The 23,400-nt window shown below is 39.2% G+C and overlaps 1 protein-coding gene across 2 annotated transcripts in view; it reads left to right on the top strand.

Annotated features, from left to right (window-relative positions):
- Positions 1-21,424, top strand: part of CNDP1 (carnosine dipeptidase 1) — a 49,162-nt gene extending 27,738 nt beyond the window's left edge. For both annotated transcript variants that reach the window (XM_056521433.1, XM_056521434.1), the window contains 10 exons: positions 684-827; positions 1,635-1,797; positions 1,908-1,996; positions 3,210-3,404; positions 4,999-5,083; positions 8,090-8,250; positions 13,013-13,177; positions 15,278-15,419; positions 19,188-19,335; positions 20,465-21,424. In XM_056521433.1, the coding sequence (XP_056377408.1) occupies positions 684-827; positions 1,635-1,797; positions 1,908-1,996; positions 3,210-3,404; positions 4,999-5,083; positions 8,090-8,250; positions 13,013-13,177; positions 15,278-15,419; positions 19,188-19,335; positions 20,465-20,591 (1,419 nt within the window). In that variant the 3' untranslated portion in view covers positions 20,592-21,424. The remainder of the gene's footprint in view (positions 1-683; positions 828-1,634; positions 1,798-1,907; positions 1,997-3,209; positions 3,405-4,998; positions 5,084-8,089; positions 8,251-13,012; positions 13,178-15,277; positions 15,420-19,187; positions 19,336-20,464) is intronic.
- Positions 21,425-23,400: the final 1,976 nt, after the last annotated feature.

The raw sequence follows: 23,400 nt of genomic DNA, 5'->3' as shown, positions 1-23,400 counted from the left end.
TTGTCTGTACAGGCTTAGTCATTTTTCTTGTTGTGCGCTTTCAGAGTGTGTAGTAAACAGGTTCTCTGGTGCACTGAATTTAGCACTTAAGCAAAAATTATTATCATTATTATTTTTATTTTATTTTTTATTTGCACAAATGTAATCAGTAACCAGCTGGCATAGGAATGTGCGTGAGCTTTTTACCCCTTTTTTTTTTACTATCCAGGGGCTTCCTGTAATTTGTATAAATTTATAAAGTGGCGTGCACAACATAATACATTTTATGCAGCAACTGGGAAAACTACACAACAGCCCAGCAGGTTTGTACACTGTGCTACAGAGGCACCCAAAGACTTTGTGAAACAACATATCATACTCTGTGTCATATGTGGGACATATTTTTTCAGATCTGTATTTCCCCAGAGACATAACAAGCTCCAAGGATGCCTAATGCATCTCGGTGAGTGCCCCATTATGACTTTATACAAAATGTAGTCATGATATGGTCTTGTATATGATGCCTTAGGTGACTAATCCATGATTAATGGTTGGCTGGGTCTGAAATCGCTTACAAATGAGCTATACAAAAACATTTAAATTATCCTTGTCCCTCTAGGTCCAGTACTGAGTTGCTTAATTCATTTAGTATGTGTTGGACCTTATGTGCATAGTATGCATTGTAAACAATTATCTTCACACAGAATCTTAAAGACTGGTTGGCTGTTCCTAGTGATTCCAGTGATCCACAATTACGTGAAGAATTAATTAGAATGGTCCAAATGACTGCTGAAAGGATTCGCACTTTAGGGGCGGCTGTGCAGCTAGTAGACATGGGATTTGAGACTGTAAGTATTAAAATAGACGTCTATGAAGTAGTTATGGTCCTAATGCCTTTATTTGAGGTTATGATGAGTGAAATTCTGAATGAATATACAGAATATTTAATCAAAATTAATAATAAAAATACTGGCTTTAAATTTTGCAACCTCCACTGAAGTCCAAAGGAGAGGGTATAAAATGTCTGATCGCGGAGGGCCCACCACTGGGACCCCTACGATCTCCATACAGCAATGCTTTTTATGCAGGGCTGCATCTCCAGTCTCGGAAAGCTCTTCCATCCAGAACTGGAGATGTGATGTAACGCCATGCTCCCTCGTGACGTCACACCATGCTCCCTCTATTCATGTCTATGGGAGGGGGCGCCACGTCTCCAGTCCCAGAAACAAAGAGCTTTCAGAGACTGGAGATGCAGCCCCACAGAGAATGCGGGTGCTGCTTTTTGGCCGGATAAGCCCTTTATGGGCTAACTTTGTTTTGTCTCTATGATTAGATTTATATTGGCACCAGTGAAAATTTTTGCTATGGTTGTCTGGCAGCAGTGGACAATTTGTTCAGCTTGTAGGGATCCATTACAACTTAAAGTCAGATAGACAATATTTAAGCCAGTAGACTATAAAAGCCCATCACTTGAGAATAAACTGAACCTTGGTATTGGTTTATCTAAGTAGTCATATTGCAGAAACACATATATCGTATTAGATGGCAAGTGTCTATTTCTTCCAGTACTTGACCTAAGTGCAAACTGAAAGTTGATTAAGTAAGACAATGTGTGACTACACTTATTAAATATTAACTTTAATGTTAACTCTTAGCTTCATGGTGGACAAACAATCCAGTTTCCTCCAGCAATTCTGGCTGAGTTGGGAAATGACACCAATAAGGCAACTGTTTGTTTTTACGGACATGTGGACGTTCAGCCTGCAAAGAAGGCAGATGGATGGAAGACTGATCCTTACACTTTGACTGAAGTTAATGGTTAGAATTTTTTCAAGTGTCAACTCTTGTCACCCATTTTTATAGTGCTTGAATATATATAACCATATAATGTAATATTATTTGCTTGCATATCTCAAAATCTTTTGAAGGAAACTTGTATGGACGAGGAGCAACAGACAACAAAGGCCCTGTTCTAGCCTGGATACATGCTATAGACTCATATATAGCCCTGAAAAAGGTACAAATTATTTAAAATCTTTGCAAAGGAAACATTATTTTAAGATATTTTAATTGTGAGTCTACATTATGAAGTAAGTTTGATTAATATGTTTCTTTCTATTGATTTTCACCACTATTTACTAAATATTATAAAGTCCTTTTAAAGATGGTCACCAGCAATGCTAACACGTTTGCTTAGTTAATAAATGAACCACTATATGTGGAGCATAAACTCTAGATCAGTCCATTAAAAACATCTCAATAGAAAAGAGTGGCACTCACCAGAGTGCTATTTGATGTTTGGCTAACAGTTCAAGCCAGCTTGTGGCAACCGTACATAAAGGGCCAGACTTAAAGGGGTACTCCACTGGCCCTGCATTTTGTTCCAAGCGCTTGGTGCGGGCTGCAAGGGTCGTGACATCACGGCCACACCTCTTGTGATGTCACATCACACCCCCTCCCATAGACTTGCATTGAGGGGGTGTGGTGAGACATCACAAGGGGTGTGGCCGTGATGTCACGACCCCCGCAGCCCACACCCAGCGTTTAGAACAAAATGTTCCGGATGCTGGGCCAGTGGAATACCCCTTTAATAAAGACCATGTTTTTCATGCCAGTCTTTAGCTAATCTGCACTGTAGTTGCTCCTAATTTATTAAGAGGTGCACAATGCCAGCTAGGAACTGGTGTAAATTACAGCTACAATTTTTGCCAGTTTTCTGCCAGAAAATATAGTAAATGGGGTAGGTTTGTGAGGCCCCACCCTTTCATACTATACCTGCCCAATTTCTAAATAGTGATGAAGGAAACATAAAAGGTAAACAATGACATATTTTTGTGAAAACAGGGCTTGCACAAATATTTGTGACATTTTAATGCAAACTGGCATTACAATTTTGGTAAATTCTCCCCACATGTGTATTGTCCATCAATTTTAGAGAAACACAGGCAGGATCAGGCAAATAACACATGTGTATAGGGGTGTCCCCACTCACTCCTTAAGCACATGTTAGGGAAACAATTCCAACTGGAGATTAGCTGATGGCAGAGGTGTCTGAGGAATTTGAAAGTTGGGATATATGCATGTTTTTTGTCTTACGAAATGGCTATTCATATAACTGTTCCTTTCTGAATTATTTTTTATTCCATTATTACATATATATATATATATATATATATATATATATATATATTTATATTTATATATATATATGTATTGTTGTATTACTTTAGGATATCCCTGTAAATTTGAAGTTCATCATAGAAGGAGTAGAGGAAACAGGTTCTCCTGGTTTAGAGGAGCTACTTAAAGGAAATGAGGCGTTCTTTTCAGATGTCGACTATATCGTTATTTCTGATAATGTATGGCTTAGCCGGAAACCTGCACTTACATATGGAACAAGAGGAAATGCATATTTCTTTGTGGAGGTAATTATTAAACATAATTTCACAAAATAGATTTACACAAATATTAGATGGTTACTGTTCAAGAACACTACATGGACCCCTTGCTCTAAAATATCTCATCATAGAGCACCTCATTTTGACTGTCTTAGGGCTGTGCAACCTGCAGACTCATTAGCCTCTTAACCCTCGAAGGCACCAGTCTCTGGTGAAACAAGTTGAGCTGTTTAGTATTTTAGCATTGTGCTTCTCTGTCTGTTGCTACTGTGTGTGTATCTTGGGAATTTAATACCAGCATATGACTTATGAACATAATGAATGGAAAAAACTAAAGTAAATAAATATAAAGTTGGCAACAAATAATTTTGATGCTGGATTATGGCTAAATTTGTGCTTTTAACTTCTGCACAATTACTAAATATATGAACTATTTTAAAATAGTGAAATAAACATTACCGTATTTTTTGCCGTATAAGACGCACTTTTTCTTCCCAAAAACTGGGGGGAAAGTCGGTGCGTCTTATATGGCGAATACACCCCTATCGTGGCGGTCCCTGCGGCCATCAACGGCCGGGACCAGCAGCTAATACAGGACACCACCGATCGCGGCGATGCCCTGTATTAACCCTTCAGACGTGGCGATCAAAGCTGACCGCCGCGTCTGAAGGGAAAGTGACACTAACCCGGCTGTTCGGGGTCACGAACAGCCCGACTGAATAGCCGGGTTAGTGCTTACAGGACACCGGGAGGGACCTTACCTGCCTCCTCGGTGTCTTCTCCGTTCAGGGATCCCCTGTATGCCGGCGCTCTCCTTCCTCGTCATCACGTTGTCGAGTACGTGTGTCGGCGTGCGTAACGACGTGATGGCGGCGACGGAGAGCGAGGATACCCGGCCGGCAGCAGAGACGTTCCGGAGCGACGGGGACACGGCGACAGCGATGGAGCGACATCCAGGGCAGCGGTGACGGGTCCGGAGCGGCGGGGACACGTGAGTATTACCTCCTATGCAGTGGTCTTCAATCTGCGGACCTCCAGATGTTGCAAAACTACAACTCCCAGCATGCCCGGCCAGCCAACGGCTGTCCAGGCATGCTGGGAGTTGTAGTTTTGAAACATCTGGAGGCCCGCAGGTTATAGACCACTATTGGGTTCAAAATCTTTATTATTTTTTTTTAGATTTTGCATCTATAAATTGGGTGCGTCTTATACGCCGGTGCGTCCTATAGGGCGAAAAATACGGTACATTTTAAGGCAGATAAATAAAAAGTTTTTTTGCCCAGCAAGTAACTTGTCACTTGTTTTTGTATAACACTGATGTACAAATCTGGCCAGGAAAATTCCATACTGTATCAACTGTAGATTTCAATAAGTAATAGAATTGTTTTTTTCTGAATACCATTTTCAGTAGAAAATGGAAAGCCGCTACTACTTGGAGGGGAGAAATGGAGGCAATCTGCTAGCATCTGATATGTTTTCCATAGTGATTTCATTAAAAACAGACAGGAAGTCTTGTCTCTGAATAAATGCATATTAGATATACTAAAAAACTAAAGTAAATATTATCATTTATTATATAACTTCAGAACAAGATTTTGTATTGTTTGTGATGTATTCTTAGGTGGAAAGTGGAAAGAAGGATTTACATTCCGGGACTTTTGGAGGCATTATCCATGAATCAATGAGAGACATGGTAAATCTTTTAGGTAATATATGATGAATGTAACAATCTATTCTCTTCTATTCTGCTGCATATTATTCAGCTTACTTTCTTATTGGTTTATAGTATTTGTCAACTATTTTCCAAGTATTTGTCAACAATTTGTCATAATTTATCAAATAAAGTGTCAGAATAGTAGCATGATGTTAGGAAATTGGCACAAGAGATGGGCACAATATTTATAATAGACTTGCACTGCCTTTAAAGGGAACCTGTCATCACTCTCATGCTATAATACAAAACAGGAATTTAGGTGCACTACTGTGGTAGATGTAAACAATGACATTGGCTAATCCTCAACACTGATGTTAAAATTGAGACATTAGCCAGTATATCCTTGTATGAAGGACATACCTGAGCCTGCACACCAACGCCAAGGTTTCTCAAGTGGCACGGGACCTAACACTAAACCTACCTGTGCGTGATAAGCAAAACCAGGGGCCAGTGGGAAATTATGGCAGCATTAAGTCCGGCTCACAGACTGCTCTCGGGTTACCTCCAGTGTGGCTAGGCACACATAAAATGGGGGGTGGAGAGAAAGGCTATAAACCCCACCCAAGTTGGCTGATATGTTGCCGGCCCTCACAGGTGCAAATTAATGCTACCTATAGTGATGATACAGGCGCTATTAATTTTAATAGCCTTTTTCCCACCTCCCATTGTATGTGTGCCTAGCCACACTGGAGGTAACCCGGGAGCAGTCTGTGAGCCAGACTTAATGCTGACGTAATTGACCACTGGCCCCTGGTTTTGCCCATACGGCACAGGTAGGTTTAGTGTTAGGTCCCGTGCCACTTGAGAAACCTTGCATGTGCGGGCTCAGGTATGTCCTTCATCTAAGGATATACTGGCTAATGTCTCAGTGTTGAGGGTTAGCCAATGTCATTGTTTACATCTACTACAGTAGTGCACCTAAATTCCTGTAATATATTATTCTAAGTGTTATACATCCACACCTTTTTATCTGGTGTAGGATGCCATTGTGGTACTTGTGGTCTGCTGCAGGAATCCTCCATTGTATGCATTTTATGCTGAGATCACCCTAGCAACGGACCACAAGTGTAGGATCTGCTCCCCCAATATATATGCACAACTTCATTAGGGTTTGAGCACCTCCTGCCATTTGAGGCCACGTTATTGTTGTTTTTGTTGTTAAAATTAATACAAATGCGCCTGTATCATCACTATAGGTAGCATTAATTTGCACCTGTGAGGCCGGCAACATATCAGCCAATTGGGTGGGGCTTATAGCCTTTCTCCCCCTCCCATTGTATGTGTGCCTAGCCACACTGGAGGTAACCCAGGAGCAGTCTGTGAGCCGGACTTAATCCTGCCATAATTGCCCACTGGCCCCTGGTTTTGCCCATACGGCACAGGTAGGTTTAGTGTTAGGTCCCGCGCCACTTGAGAAACCTTGGCGTTGGTGTGCGGGCTCAGATATTTCCTTCATCTAAGGATATACTGGCTAATGTCTCAATTTTAACATCAGTTTTGAGGGTTAGCCAATGTCATTGTTTACATCTACCACAGTAGTGCACCTAAATTCCTGTTTTGTATTATTCTAAGTGTTATACATCCACACCTTTTTATCTGGTGTAGTATGCCATTGTGGTATTTGTGGTAAGCTGCAGGAATCCTCCATTGTATGCATTTTATGCTGAGGATCGCCCCTAGCAATGGACCACAAGTGTAGGATCTGCTCCCCCAATATATATATGCACAACTTCATTAGGGGTTGAGCACCTCCTGCCATTTGAGGCCACGTCTTTGTTGTTTTTGTTGTTAAAATCACTCTCATGCTGCCTGAACCACAAATCATCAGGGCAGTTCCCAGTGGTTTCTGCCTGCCCCATCAGCTTTGATTGATAGTTAGGGTCTATTCACATGGGCGGAATTTCCGCACCAATTCTGCTTCCGCTTCCTTGGGTAGTTTCTGGCTTGTGCAGATTTTGTGCGGAATTCATGCGGAAATTCTGCATGCGGAAATTCAGAAGTGTGGAATTTCATAAAAGTCTATTGGGCTTTCATTTGAGGTGGAATTTACTAGCGGAATTCCACAAGTGGAAATTATACCTGTGTGAATAGACCCTTACAGAGAAAGAGATATTTCAATCTAAGGCTAGTGGGGCAGGGATCAGCCACTGGTTGCCAGCCCGATGACTGGTGGTTCAGCCAGCATTAAAGTGATGGCAGGTTCCTTTTAAACTCATTTTACAATATGTTTAACAGATTTTTAGAAAGGGGAAGGAAAAACCACATTATGTGGTGGTTTTAAATGGTAATATAGCACCATAATGGTGCAAAAAATTGCATATGTGTTCTACAACCATAAGTTTAAAAAACTTTTGCAATTTTGTAGAGAAACATTAAATGTTTTGATCAGTTGAAGTCTGAGTGTTCAGATCATGACCGAGAAGAGCTTGCTAAGTGAGACAAACTAAACTTACATTATAAGTCTATAAGATTTACATTTACTTAAACTGTATAGTATATAGCAATGTGATGGATAGTACCCACTTTGTAGTAACCAGCAGTCTGTGTGGTCTGTACATAGTATAGTAAGATGTGTACGATTTGTACATAGTATATGCAGTCCTCATTGTCGTTAATTTACAGTTTTAATACTAATGTTTTATATCTAGACATACTGAGGAAGTTTTATAAAAACCTGTGCAGAGGAACAGTAATGCAGTTGCCCATGGCAACCAAACATATTGCTTCTTTCATTTTTAAAATGAAAGAAGCAATCTGATTGGTTGCTATGGACAACTGCCCAGGTTTTGATAAATCTCCCCCATGTTTTGGTGCTTCTATGGGTAAACATGACAATATAGAATCTCCACTGTTTTCAGGAATCTCTTAGTTTGGTGCACAATATAGTTCTGTATTGTGCACCATTTATGGGCTAAAACACTCAGAATCATGTGTATGAGGGCTGTTTGTACTAAAGTGATAACTTTTTTATAATTATCTTTTTATTTTCTGGATACAGCCAGCCTTGTAGATACATCTGGACACATCCTTGTCCCTGGGATTTATGATGATGTTGCCCCATTAACCGAAGAAGAGAATAAACTGTATGAAAGTATAGATTTTGATCTTGAAGAACACAAAAACAACACAGAAGTAAACACATTTTTATACAACACTAAGGTAAGAGACATCTTCAGCATCATATCCCATTGCTTTCAGCATCAGAATCATGGAAGCACACGTACAGTAAGATCCCTAGGCTTCACTGGTGCTTTTACTCTGGTTTTGATGAACTCTGCAAAGTCTGGACTGATAATTCTTCGACCTGGGTGAGTATCTGGTCTGCTGGCAGGTTTATCTAGCTTAGAAACCAGAAGAAAAAAAAGACATGGAAAACAGTGCTCTTAAAACCATTACTGATTTTTTTTAAAGCATTAGTTTCCTTTGTGCAAACTTTTGACATGTTTGTCCAGACACATGAAAAGTTTAGATTTTACTGGGTCTCAGATCTGCTACGATTGCGACTTTTAGCGGCACAATGCATGTATCACTCCCCAGCTGGCTGATGACTGATGTGCTCAATAGACTATGATGGTGCACAGGGCCGTTTGAAGGAATTTGGGGGCCCCAAGCAAAATGGACATGGAGGCCCCCCCCCCTTGATGTTCACGCACGTCACGCTCTAGGGCCGTCGTCAGGACGTAGTAACGCCGGCCCTTGAATTCTGGGAGCGCGACGTGAGCGAATGTCGATACGAGGCCCCCACATTAGGTGCAGCACAGTTCCCCCCACGTTAGGTGCGGCACAGTTCCCCCACATTAGGTGCGGAACATTTCCCCCCCACGTTTGGTGCGGCACAGTTCCCCCCACATTAGGTGCAGCAGAGTTCCCCCCACATTAGGTGCAGTATAGTTCTACACATTAGGTGCAGTATAGTTCTCCTCACATTAGGTTGCAGTATAGTTCCCCACATTAGGTGCAGTATAGTTCACTAACTCATAGACTACCAGGAAAAGGTAGCCCAAAAAAAAACCCTTTATTTCCCATATATCAAAAGAGTGAAATTAAAAGTGCAATCTTTATTGTATTCGGTTCGCACTTAATGGTGTTTTAAAATGTAGAGCACCATATCGTCCTACTTGTTTGGTTCTATATATATATATATAAATAGACCATCCGGTCTATGAATTGAATGCACACTGAAGCGGAGACGAGGTGCCTGCAGACCACCTACATTCAGCGCTATTGTAGGACAATGGAGCTCAAAGTTAAAAACTTTGACTTTGAGCTCCATTGTCCTACAATAGCGCTGAATGTAGGTGGTCTGCAGGCACCTCGTCTCCGCTTCAGTGTGCATTCAATTCATAGACCGGATGGTCTATTTATATATATATATAGAACCAAACAAGTAGGACGATATGGTGCTCTACATTTTAAAACACCATTAAGTGCGAACCGAATACAATAAAGATTGCACTTTTAATTTCACTCTTTTGATATATGGGAAATAAAGGGGTTTTTTTTGGGCTACCTTTTCCTGGTAGTCTATGAGTTAGTGGTCAAATTCCACCCTCCATATATTGGTCTTTACTAGATATGTTGTGCAGTATAGTTCCCCACATTAGGTGCAGTATAGTTCCACCACATTAGGTGCAGTATAGTTCTCCCCACATTAGGTTGCAGTATAGTTCTCCCCACATTAGGTTGCAGTATAGTTACCCACATTAGGTGCAGTATAGTTCTCCCCACATTAGGTTGCAGTATAGTTCTCCCCACATTAGGTGCAGTATAGTTCCCCACATTAGGTGCAGTATAGTTCCACCACATTAGGTGCAGTATAGTTCTCCCCACATTAGGTTGCAGTATAGTTCTCCCCACATTAGGTGCAGTATAGTCCATAAAAAACACGAAGCAAAACAGGCAAAATAAGAATAAGAAAAATAATAACCTTAGGCAAAGCACCAGAAAGAATTGCTACAAAAATGCAGTGTGCAAAACGACCATCCATCCATCCACAAGGACAAAATCTGTCAAATCTGACAAAGTCCAAACAAAACAAGTTTATAGCCAATGATAGATAAGGCTGATGTAGAGAGCAGTAAATTCTTTAGCCACTCTTCAAGGCTGTCCATATCAACCAGGACTAAATGTCAGAAGAGCATGCTGAAGGATCATTAATGTCTTTTTTGCTGACCATTCTCAGTAGATATACTGTATCTTACAGTAGTATCGGAGGGGGCAACACTTTGTGAAGTGAAAAAAAGACATCCTGAGAGGAACAAGGGAAAGGCTGCAGAGGGCATTAGATTTCCCACATTGTATCAGGAATACATTATAACATTTTGCTGCAGGGCTGCCAAACAACATTGAACGATTATATAAAGTATCAGAAATCCTCTTTAAGCAATATTGAGCTTTTTTTTTCCAATATTCACTACATATATTGCATGCAAAGGCATTTTTTCATATTTTGTAATAATTCACCTGAAACAAAGATCCAAGTGCCACCTTGTGGCTATCAAAATTGATGCTTCTTAGCTAATGTTCTCATCTCTGTTGGAGCTCCCTTCAGGGAGCTGTGTTGCAGAATCCATTTATATAGTGGAACCCGAGCGGACAAAGAAATGCTACAAGCAGTAATCTTATGTCCAGTCAGATCCTGCTAAATAAAAATACACCAGATGGAAACTAGGCTGACCCATTAACCCCTTAATCAGCAGATTTTACCCTATGTAACTCTTGGCAAAGCGTTATATAGGATAAAATCTTTATCTTAACCATCGCCGGGGGACGTTCCTGTCTCCCAGGGATGGTGAGGATAGAAACTTATAAAGTAGTCCCCACCGGCCCCGTAAGTAGTCCCCTAGGTGGGGAGTCCAGTGTCTTCGGCCAGCAGCGACGCCCCCTTGGCTTGATTGACGGGCCGCGTCATCGCTCTGCTCAGTCTGTTCAGTGAGCAGAGCGATGACATGGACCGTCAATCAAGCCGAGGGGGCATCGTTGCCAGCCGAAGTAATGGGACTAGGTAAGAGGAGCTCCCCATCCAGAGGAGTACTTGTGAGGCCTAGTTTATAAGTTCATAACCTTACCATCCCCGCAGCCAGGAGCGTACCCCGGGGATGGTGAGGATAAAGATTTTTCCCTATATAATGCTTTGCCAAGCGTTATATAGGGTAAAATCTGATGATTGGTTCCCTTTAAGGACACGCGCCATAAATGTAGGGCACTGTGAAAATTAACTTCACGTACAGCGCCGTACATTTACTTCGTGGAGTTCCCTGATCGCTGCTTCACCGGACACGGTGATCGTTCCAGGATGGCTGCTGTTATCTAACAGCAGCCATCCTGGCATATCACCTAGGGGGGTTCCTGAGACCCCCCCCTTGTCGGCCATCACCATGACAACACCAACCACCCTAAACCAGCAGAAGGGATGGACCAACCAATCAGGGTGCTCCTGCCTGGAAACCTCCCGCTTTACCCGCCAGATCCCGAGATCGGACAGCGAACAGAGCAGGACTACAGTGAGTATAAATGGCGTCGGGGACAAGCGGCGATTGGTGGTGGCGGGGACAATCGGCGACGACGCGGGTCAACAGGTGAGACTCTCCCTACCAGTGTGCCTACACCTGTTGCAAAACTACAACTTTCAGCATGCACAAACTGTCAGTGCATGCTGGGAGTTGTAGTTTTGCAACAGCTGGAGGTAGCTGGAGGCACACTGTTGGGAAACACTGAGTTAGGATCTGTAACTCCCAAGCATGCACAGTCTGTCAGTAGTTTTGCAAAAGCTGAAGTTTTGCACTTACACAAAATAAAGAGTGAAACACTACATACAGTACACACACCATTACACAGTTACACCGACCCCCCCCCCCCCCAAATGAAAAATTCTCGTACAGCACTGTTTTCTAAATGGAGCTTCCAGCTGTTGCAAGGCAATAGCTCCCAACATTTATTGCAACTGCTAGAGGCACCCTGTTTGAGAAAAACTGCTGTAGGGTATTTTTGGTGGAGGAGGCAAACACCATGCTTGCATCTGGGTCAGCCCCTATGCAAATCCCTAATTTAGGCCTCAAAAATGCCATGGTGCTCCCTCACTCTGGAGTCGTATTTCAAGGTGACATTTTAGCGACACATGTGGGGTAATTCTGTCATTTTAGGGGCTTTTTCTTCTTTTACCCCTTATGAAAAGGAAAAGTTGAACACTACACCAGTATGCTAGCGTAAAAAATTTACTGCTGGTTTTTATTTTCACAAGAGGTTAAAGGAGAAAAAGACCCCCAACATTTGAAACACAATTCCTCCTGAGTACAGAAATACTCCATATGCAGACGTAAAGTGCTCTGCATACGCACAGCAGGGCTCAGGAGTGAAAGCGCACTATGTACAAATGGCTGATAGTTGGAGCGGTTCAGACATAGACGCAAAAAAAAACCACACCCACAAGTTACCCCATTTTGGAAACAACACCACTCAAGGAATGTAACAAGGGGTGCACTGGGCATTTACACCCCACAGGTGTCTGACAGATTTTTGGAGCAGTGGTCCGAGAAAATGAAAAATTTATTATTCATATGTACAGCCCACTGTCCCACAAGTGGAGTTCCGCGCAGTGAACATTACCATCAGTGTGAATGGGTCTTCCTCGAATTTCAGCAGCGGAATTGTCCACTCAAAGAAAGAACATGTTAATTCTTTGAGCGGAATTCCAGGAGCACTGCATAGCCGTCAATGGTGATGGCGCAGTGCCGCGTGGTCCTACCACTGTCGCTGGCTGTCAGGCTGAATCTCCGCTTGCTGAATTCCGTGAACGGAGATTCAACGAGATATCCGCAGTGTAAACAAACCTTAGGACCTTACTGTTTGCTTGGCTCTGTGATTGTTTTTTTATCCAGCAACATATATGACAATTAACTCAAAGCATTATAATCTCTTGCAGGAAGAGATTCTACAGCACATGTGGAGATACCCCAGCCTTTCCATCCATGGAATTGAAGGAGCATTTGATGGAATTGGGACCAAAACTGTCATACCTTCAAAAGTTATTGGAAAGTTTTCAATTCGACAAGTTCCAAATATGCATATTCCCGTAGTAGAAAAGCTGGTAAGACAAAAATGTAGCTTTATATAAGGTATAATGTATAATTGCTAAATCCCTCAATTCGCACACTATTAGAGTGAGCTTACTTTCAAATATGTAAGTATTACTTTACTTCTATCATTAGGCCTTATGGACAAGGCAAATCTATGTTCATGGCGTCTGCATGATGGCAGCCAAACTCTGTATATGGGGATATGACCCCAGGGACATCAATGGGTGGTGTGTAATGGCTCCATACTCAGAGACCTTGTTTTGTAAGAGACCTTACCCTTTAAAATTGCTGTAGCACCAATCCTGCTGTTATGGTTGGGGCCACAATCAATAATATCTTTGACCCATTTAGGAGGCCTTATTCATGTCTCTCCAACCCTATCTATATCCTAGTGCATACATTTGCTGGACAATAGTGTCGCTCGCGAATATTCGCAATTCGAATTTTATTCGCGAATATCGCATATTCGCGAATTCGCGAATATTCGTGAATATAGCGATATATATTCGTAATTATGAATATTCGTTTTTTTAATTTTTTTTAATTTTTTTTTTCACAGTACACATCACAGTGATCATCCCTCTCTGCTTCCAGCTTATGTGGTGTAAGAAGGCTCTAATACTACTGTGTGAGACCGGTGTGCGAATTTTCGCATATGCAAAATTTGCATATGCTAATTTTCGCATATGCGAATTTTCGCGTATGCTAATTTTTTGTATATGCGAATTTTCAAATATGTTAATTTTCGTACACGCGAATATTCGCGTATGCGAAAATAAAACGAGAATATTACGAATATGCGAATATTCGCGAATATGACGGATATTCGTCCATATATTCGCGAATATTCGCGAATTCGAATATGGCCTATGCCGCTCAACACTACTGGACAACTGAAGCTTTTTCTCAAGTGCTCATTGATTTGAAAATTGCTGGTCCCTAATGTCAGTGCTTTTTAACGACACAAAGAAACACATACAGAAGGGAGGGGTGAATGTTAAGGTATCATTTAGTTTTTTACTTTTCTATGCCAGCCTGAGCAGAATTAACATGTAAAAAGATCCATGGAATACCCCTTTAATTGATTTAAAGATTACTATACATACTAATTTGCGTCTACTAATTTTAATACCAGACAACAACCTTTGCAGTCACATATTACAGATTTTAAAGAGTTTCCCATGATTTATTATACAGAGACCAGTTGTTAACATTTATATTTACATGAGCAGTTTTGTATCCGCCTTTCTTTAGCAATATAAGTGGATACAACAAGTGGATCCCTTTAGCCTGGGTTCACACTTTATCAGTATTTGGTCAGTATTTTTGGCCTAAAGGAATGATACTGACACTGAAAAAAAAACGATATTGGAATGATTTGCATCTGTGTTTTGGACTCATTCCTTGTTTTGGCTAAAATACTGTCCAAAATATTAGTTGCTTCCCACTATAGATGTATAATCAGTAGTCCTTTTACAATAGGCAATTAAGGAATCAATATAGGGCATGAAATAAAAATTCTAACATAAAAGGGATACCTACAATAATTACTGTTACAGGTCTATACCAAAATTCTTAACTTGCTCAGAATTGCACGTTTTGTAAACAACGTCTGTTATCTATTTTGTAATTTTAATTGTGATTAAAAAAAAACTGTAAACATTGCCTCCTTATCTGGTTTAACCGCAAATGTTGTGCAAACTGCTTTACCACTTCAATGTAAACCTAACAAACACAGTTTTTAACCTTTTACCCTTGATTGTTGGATTAGATTATAATGATTTATTTGCAGCTCAAATATACATTGTCTCATTATCTGAAATGTCAGCGCTATGTGTAGTAAGTAGAAGGATACTAGGAGGAGTTGATGACACCTTTTTTTTAGCACCATTCAAGTCTAAATGTCTATTTGGACACCTGTTGTACCTGGTCAGTGCTGGTTCAGTGACATCAAAGACTCTACCTAGAAAATCCAGCAATGGCCTATCAGCATAAATCGGTTAAACCTTGACAAAACCAACACTTTACGATTTCTAAACAAAAATGCTAATTATGCAAAATAAAAGCAATTATGTGTAACATTAGCAGATCATGTTCAATCTCTCTTAAAGGTGAAGAAGCATCTGGAAGATGTATTTGCTAAATTAAAAAGCCCTAACAAGCTTACAGTGTCATTGGAAATTGGAGCAATGCCATGGGTGGCGAATGTGGATGATCTTCAGTATGAAGCAGCTAAAATTGCAATAAGAAAAGGTTTGTTCTTCAGTTAAATAAATGTTCTGCACTCAGCAAGGGGAAGTATTACTTACCTGCCCCTACCATTTTTATGGTGCTTGTGTAACTGCTGAGCCGCACTTCCTGTCTAGTATTAAGGTATGTCTAGTACTAAACTATACATAGACATAATAGGAAAGGTATACAAGGTAAAATACAGAAATAATTGTATAAACACAAAAGTTTTGCATGAAATGTGCATGGGATTATAAAATGTACATGCAATATTTTGACAGAATAGTTTTGCTGTATATGTACTCCAGCAATAAGGTTAAAATTTTCATGTTTTCAAAAGACAACTGGAAGTAAAATTTCAAGATTTAGTAATATTAGCATCAAGCCATCACCAGTAAAATGAGGGAAAGATGTCATCACTGACTTGAGTGCTGATCAATCATTTTGTCCCTCCTCTCCCCCAGATCCCTTCCAGCTATTTCTTGATCCAAATGAATATACTTGCAAATTGTCCCTCACCAGATATTTTTCAATAGCACAGAATAAAAGAAGTGTCACCAATCCTGAGGTTGGCACTTTGTCCACTGATTCTGAGATTATTGATTCCCCAATATGGTGAAACATGTAGATGTCCAAAATAAATCAAATTTTTATCCTCTTGGGAGACTTTCCATTCCCTTGTCTGCAAGGATTTTCGTGACTTAGGTGAAAACCTGGTCATGGAACAAATTGACAACCTTTCTAAATTAGAAAGAAAGGGTCTTTTTAGTGTTTAAAATAACGATGAGATAATTGTTAGGGCAGCTGATAAAGGAGGCGGTACAGTGATACTAAACAGATCTGATTATATCCATGAGGCCATGCGAATTTTATCTGATCCTGATTATTACCACATTTTGGATAAAGATCCTTCTGGAGAATATTTTTCTAAATATACTAATTTTATACAATCAGCCTTTGAATCCCATATTTTAAATAAGAATGAGTTTCTGACATTTTATTATCTGTCCAAGATACATAAGAATAAGACTAACCCCAGGCAGACCAATAATTTCGGGCATTGGTGCAATTATTTGTCCTCTTTCCCATTTTATCAATTTATTTTTACAGCAATATGTATGTGTATTACCACCTTTTTTTAAAGGACTCTACACAGTTAATTAGGGAGCTACAATTATTACCAGCTCTGACTGAACAAGAATATTTATTCCTATTTTTAGATGTGGATTATGGAAGAAAAAGGGATAATTGCAATAAGACATTTTTTGTAATCTGATAATTATATGAGTGAATTACAGGGGGAATTTTTGATCGTCTATTTTATTCATTTTACGCCATAATATTTTTTCATTTAATGGTCACATATTTTGTCAGACGAGAGGCTGTGCGATGGGGACTTGATTTCCCTCTAGTTATGCAAATTTGTTCATGGGACACTTCGAGTCCCTTCGCATTAAACATCCTCAGATATTATTTTACAGAAGATTTATCGATGATTTGTTTATATTATGAAAAGGAACCCAGCATGATGCTCTGGAATTTGTGAAGGAATTGAATACTAATGATTGGGGATTGGTTTTTACCCCGTGTATTTCCGATACATCCATTGTCTTCCTGGACCTTGAGATTTACATAAATGACATTGCTGGTCTACAAACTCATACACATTACCAAAAAGTAGATGTCAATAGCTTCTTAGAGTTCAACAGTTGTCACTTTCCCAAATGGATTTATAATATTCCATTTGGACAGTATCAACGCATTAGGAAGAATTGTTCTGATGACACTGATTATTGTACTCAATGTAATATTTTAAAGGATAGATTCTTGGAGAAGGGATACCCTAAAAAGATTTTAAAAACAGCTTTTAAGAAAGTGAGCTCTATTAAACAAGAAGATTTAATTACAACAAAAGAAAATAATACGGATGAAACTTTTTTAGCGAGTACTAATCCCCATCGGTATAATTTTATTACTACATACAATAATGCATCAAACCATAAAAAAAAATTTTTTAAACCCTGGCCGGTTCTTCTAGCTGATCCAATTTAAAAAAAAAAGTTTTACCATCTTCTGATTCCTGTTTTAGATGTCATGTGGATGTGGGCTCTCTTTTGCATGCTATGTGGAGTTGCCCTTGTGTGGAACCCTTTTGGAGAGAGGTAATGCAGTTCTTGGCAGATCACTTGGAATTCCCCTATGTGTTTTCCCATGTTGTATGTCTATTGGGTGTTATTAATAATCTGACCTCAGGCTCTCATAGGTGCCTACTCATTCGGTTTCTATTGTTCTGTGCATGTTAGGTTCTGATTATGGGCTGGAAGGTACCACTCCTCCTCCCATCACGTGGTGGTTTCAATTTAAGTATGAAGCGTTGTATAGGACACTGTACATTAGTCACAGATGCCCCCAAAATTTGATATGGTCTGGATGCCCTGGTTACTGATAGGAGAATCGGTAGTCCCTCCAGAACGAGTCAGTTCTCCTGGGTAGTATGACTGATTCTTTCTTGGCCTGAGACGTGGATGGTTACTCTGGGAGTGTGTGTGAGTGTGTGTTTGGTTTGTGTGTATGTTACTGTCTCAATGTCGGGTGCGGATCTCCTTCATTGTCTATTGCTGTGGCGCCTTATTATTCTGCCTTTTCTTATGTTATCGGTGGAGGTTGGAGAGCTCTGTGCTCAAGCTGAATGTTTATTGTATTTTTATGTGTACTTAAGACAAAAAAAAGTTATAAATAAATACTGTAAAAAAAAAAAAAAGTTATACCAAAAAAGCAGTCCATTACATTTCGGAGAGCTAAGACACTTCGTAATTATTTAGCTCCCATCTAAAAAAAAATGAATAACACAATGATTACTAAAAAGAATATTAATCCTGGTACTCACCGATGCGGCGTCTCTAGATGCCTCTGCTGCGTGTGGATTCCAGTGTCCGGGATTTCCAGTGTACATTCCTATTCCACCGGCGAGCAGTTCCTATTAAAAGAAAACAATAACTGCTCATCCTCATATGTAGTTTATCTTCTTTCATGTAAATGTGGCCTTCAGTATATTGGTCGGACAGTGCAATTTTTGAGAGCAAGAATGAATAAACACTGTCACAACATTGCAATTAAGTTTATGCAACACAGTGTTTCTCGCCATATTGCGCTTTCCCATACCAATGATTCTAATTGCATTACTGCCTCTGTCATTGAATCCATAAGTAATGAAGTCCCCAATAGATATCAAAGTCTCATCGATAGAGAATCATACTGAATTTTCAGATTTAACACAATGTGGCCGGAGGGCTTGAATGAATGCATAGAGAGAAAAGACACTTAAACATGAGTATTTTTTTATGATATATATATATATATATATATATATATATATACACATATACACACAGATACATTTTATGAATGTTTTTTTTTAGATATTCTTATCCATATTTATTTGCATTTTAGCCCAATTTTTGTACTTTGGTGCTGCTATGTGTAACTTTATGCATTAATTCCTATGGCGCAATATGTCATTTCCGGTAATGACATGTCTTTTGTGTGTATTTAAATCCTGATCTTTTACATATAATATCACGCCTGATGAAAGGGTAGATTATGCCCAGAAACACATTGTGTGTTTTTAATAAATGTACCTTCTATCATAACAATACCGTCCAATCCTCCTGGTCTGAAAATCGGCAGCAAGAAGTTAGCTTCTACCGTCCTTCTCCTCTATGCTCCTTTGAGTGTTTACTGTCCTTCCGAAGGCTTTATTTAGTACAATGTGTAATATCTCTATTTTTGCAGTGTTTGGTGTTACACCAGATATGATCAGAGATGGCTCAACTATTCCACTGGCACGAATCTTTCAAGATCTGACTAAAAAGAAAGTAATGATGCTTCCTATCGGCGGTGCAGATGATGGAGAACACTCACAAAATGAAAAAATAAGCAGGTGAGAAACAACAATTACTTAAAGGGGTATTCCAGGCAAAAACTTTTTTTTATATATCAACTGGCTCCGGAAAGTTAAACAGATTTGTAAATTACTTCTATTAAAAAATCTTAATCCTTCCAATAGTTATTAGCTTCTGAAGTTTTCTGTCTAACTGCTCAATGATGATGTCACGTCCCGGGAGCTGTGCATGATGGGAAAATATCCCCATAGGAGCTGCACAGCTCCTGGGATGTGAGTCATCAGAAAGCAGTTAGACAGAAAACAGCAACTCAAATTCAGAAGCTAATAACTATTGGAAGGATTAAGATTTTTTTAATAGAAGTAAATTACAAATCTGTTTAACTTTCCGGAGCCAGTTGATATATAACAAAAAGTTTTGGCCTGGAATACCCCTTTAAAGGAAACCTGCCATCTGCAATTTACGTTCTAATCAGTTGAAACTGTTAGATAGATGGGAAAGAAAAGCATGATACCTTTCATACATCTGTCCGTGTTTCCATAATGTAGAAAAAGGATAAAAAATTTTAGTGTCAAGGGTCAAAGAGGCGTTTACAAGCCCCTGAAGTTCTGGTACACCTCCTCATTCCCTATTTCCTCTCTGTTCCTATATAATTAAATGTCAGCCGGAAGCCGAGCCCTGTTTCCAAATCTCGTTCTGCACTGTGCATACAAATTGTGCTCAGGTGTGATTTAGAAACAGGGCTCAGCTTCCAGCTGAATTTCAATCAAACAAGAACAGGGAGGAAAGAGGGAATGATGAGGTGTTCCAACCCTCAGAATTCAGGAGCTTGGGAATGCCTCTTTGACATTTGGTACCAGAGAATAAAAGCATTTTTCTATGTTACAAAAGCACTGACAAATATATGAAGGATTCCATTTGTCTACTTACTTAAATTGTTTGTGTGGCCCAGACACAAAATTGCATAAGACTGTGATTTATGTGCAGTTGTCAGTTTAACACAATGTGTTTCAAAAAAGTCAAGGGCCACATGTGTACACAATTTCAGAAATGTGTGGCATAGAAAAAAAATTCATTCATTCTGGACGAAAGCAAGGTACAAGCAGGACATTTACAGAGATTTGGGTAATGCATGCTATATCAAGTGTGTCTTCTTATTCTTTACAGAACTAATTATATACAGGGGACCAAATTATTTGCATCATTTTTCTTGGAATTGTCAAAACTTCATGAAGATTTAAAGACAAAATCAAGTCCCAAGAAAGAAAAAATTTCTCAGCTTATTGGGAGCTGATGATAAGAAATCTAAGCCTACGATGCAGACAAGTCACTGTCCCTGTTAGCAGTGGCTTCCCAACATTGTCCAAACAATCTTCAGTAATTTTTTTTTTTTACAGAGGAGAAATGATTACTGTTAGTTATCATCACATATATATGTACTAATGCTAACTAAGTACTAAATGATTTATAAAAAACAACTTTGCTTCCATATGGTCATAACTTTTATTCTTTGATATTTTGTATTCATGCCTTCTGTCAATATATGAATTTTTTACAAACCAATATTGTCTGCAGAGATTTCTATGTTACTTTTAGAAACCAAAGATCTGTACTAATAATAAAAATGAATAAAGGGAAAGTTTACTTCAAGAAAAACTAGCAAATAGACCAAGACAATTGATGAACCACCTATACCCAAGGTGAAAAACGAAGGACAATCAATTGATTATATATAACCAGTGTGCAAGGTCAGATGGATATAAGACATATATCAGATAAATTCCAATAAAATTATGAAATAACATATAACAAACATATAGTGCAAATATAAAATGTTTAATAATCACATCACATTTTATGCATGAGACCCATCAGGCCGGAGGAAGCACACTTAGTGTGCGAAACAGGAGCTCGGTCGCATATCACTATCCCCCCACCACCCTCTCCCTTTGTCATATTTATGTGAGTATGCTTCAATAAAGAAGATCATACCAGCTGAAATGGTGAGTTGCCGATTTCTTTCTCTTTTCTTAGAATATCATATATATTTTATTATTGCTACTTTTTCTCCACACAAGGGCCCTGTATAAGGAGTTATTGCCTATATATTTTGCTATGATTGTCACGATCAAGATATTATATTAGCGGTATTTTATATTGATATCTATGAATAAAAACTATTTGTTTTCATCATAAATCTGAAGCGCAGTTCTAATCATATTTTATTTATTTTATTATCGTCATGTATCAGTTTTTCTGGTATTAGTCTAGAGGTGAATGGGACCCCTATATATAGATTTGTAAATTACTTCTATTAAAAAATCTTAATCCTTTCAGTACTTATGAGCTTCTGAAGTTAAGGTTGTTCTTTTCTGTCTAAATCCTCTCTGACGACACCTGTCTCGGGAAACGCCCAGTTTAAGAGAGGTTTGCTATTGGGATTTGCTTCTAAACTGGGCATTTCCCGAGACAGTTGTCATCAGAGAGGATTTAGACAGAAAAGAACAACCTTAACTTCAGAAGCTCATAAGTACTAAAAGGATTAAGATTTTTTAATAGAAATAATTTACAAATCTGTTTAACTTTCTGGAGCCAGTTGATATATATAAAAAAAAGTTTTTTCCTGGAATACCCATTTAAAATCTTTAGGCTGTAAATTCTCTTCACATGTTACTGCAAGCAAAAGGTATATTTGTGTGCGTTGGGTAGCCGTAAAAAAAACCTAAGGGTCTATTCACACGGGCGGAATTTCCGCTTGTGGAATTCTGCCTTAAATGAAAGCCCAATAGACTTCTATGGGATTCCACACTTCTGAATTTCTGCATGCAGAATTTCTGCACAGATTCCGCACCAATTCCACACAAAATCCGCACAAGCCGTAAACCACTCAAGGAAGTGGAATTGGTGCGGAAATTCCACCTGTGTTAATAGACCGTAAGTGTCAGGTCCTGAACACCCTTTTACTCAGCACTGACATTGCCTGTCTTTTTGGAAGGTATGCCAACAGTGAAATCATCAAAATTAGATAGATGCAATCTGTTTTTTAGGTTTATAAAACCATAAAATATGGGCTGTAACTCCCATACATATCTTGGAACAGATTTTTCATTAATGTTTTGGACCATAGTTACAAACGGTGAAGGAAGTTAATCTATTAATATGATATTTAGCAAAGCCAAATGGCACAATAGTGTGAAATGGCATCCAGGTAACCGTGATAACACAAAGAAGCTTAGTAATTGAAAATGTGCATGCAGTTAGGATTAAAATGCTTGCAATTTAATTTAGAAATATTTTTGCAAGGCCAAAAAACTTTAAAGGGGTATTCCAGGATTTTTTTTTTATTTGACTGTGCTACAGGGGCTGTAAAATTAGGGTAGTTCATAATATAGTGTCTGTACCTGTGTGTCACAGTTTTCTTACAATTCTGTGATTTTCACTCCAATATTTATTTTTAACAGCATACAAAATGACTGTTGTCTCAGGTTGCAGTGTGGCCGAGACCTGACTCACTAGTCAGCTGATGACAGGGAGCCTGTCTGCTTCAATGGGTGGAGCGATCGCTTGGTGGGAGAGAGATCAATCTGCAACTAATGCAACAGCTGTAGGCACCCTGACTGAAAACCACAGGTCTTTTGAATGGATGCAGCTCATTTATGTTTCAATGGGTGGGGTGTTTGATGTGTGGGAGGGAGAAAAATTGAATTATGGGATTTGTAGACAAAGAAGAAAACTCAAAAAGGAAATATCAGTTCACAAAAAGATAGCCACAGTGTTATGGTAATCTCACAACATAGCCATTTAGCTCCAAGACAAGCACAGATCCTTCCTAAGTATGTTCATTACTGCCTGCCAATTAACATACTAAAATCACCTTATGGTGGATAACCCCTTTAATATATTAGCAAGTTATTTAAATGGGCACTGTCAGATCCAAAAACTTTTGATATGTTGTAAAGCGTGTATAACCAATAGGTTTTGCAATTGCTTTCATTAGAAAATTTTCAGTATTTTATACTGAAAAAGCCAGTCATACATCTGCCCCCCTGCCTGCTTGGACACATACTAGTCCTGCTGTGCCCATGCGTCATCACCTACATCAT

Source organism: Hyla sarda, chromosome 5 (genome assembly GCF_029499605.1).
Source record: "Hyla sarda isolate aHylSar1 chromosome 5, aHylSar1.hap1, whole genome shotgun sequence".
Lineage (NCBI taxonomy): Eukaryota > Metazoa > Chordata > Amphibia > Anura > Hylidae > Hyla > Hyla sarda.
This window is presented reverse-complemented; position numbering and strand designations above follow the sequence as displayed.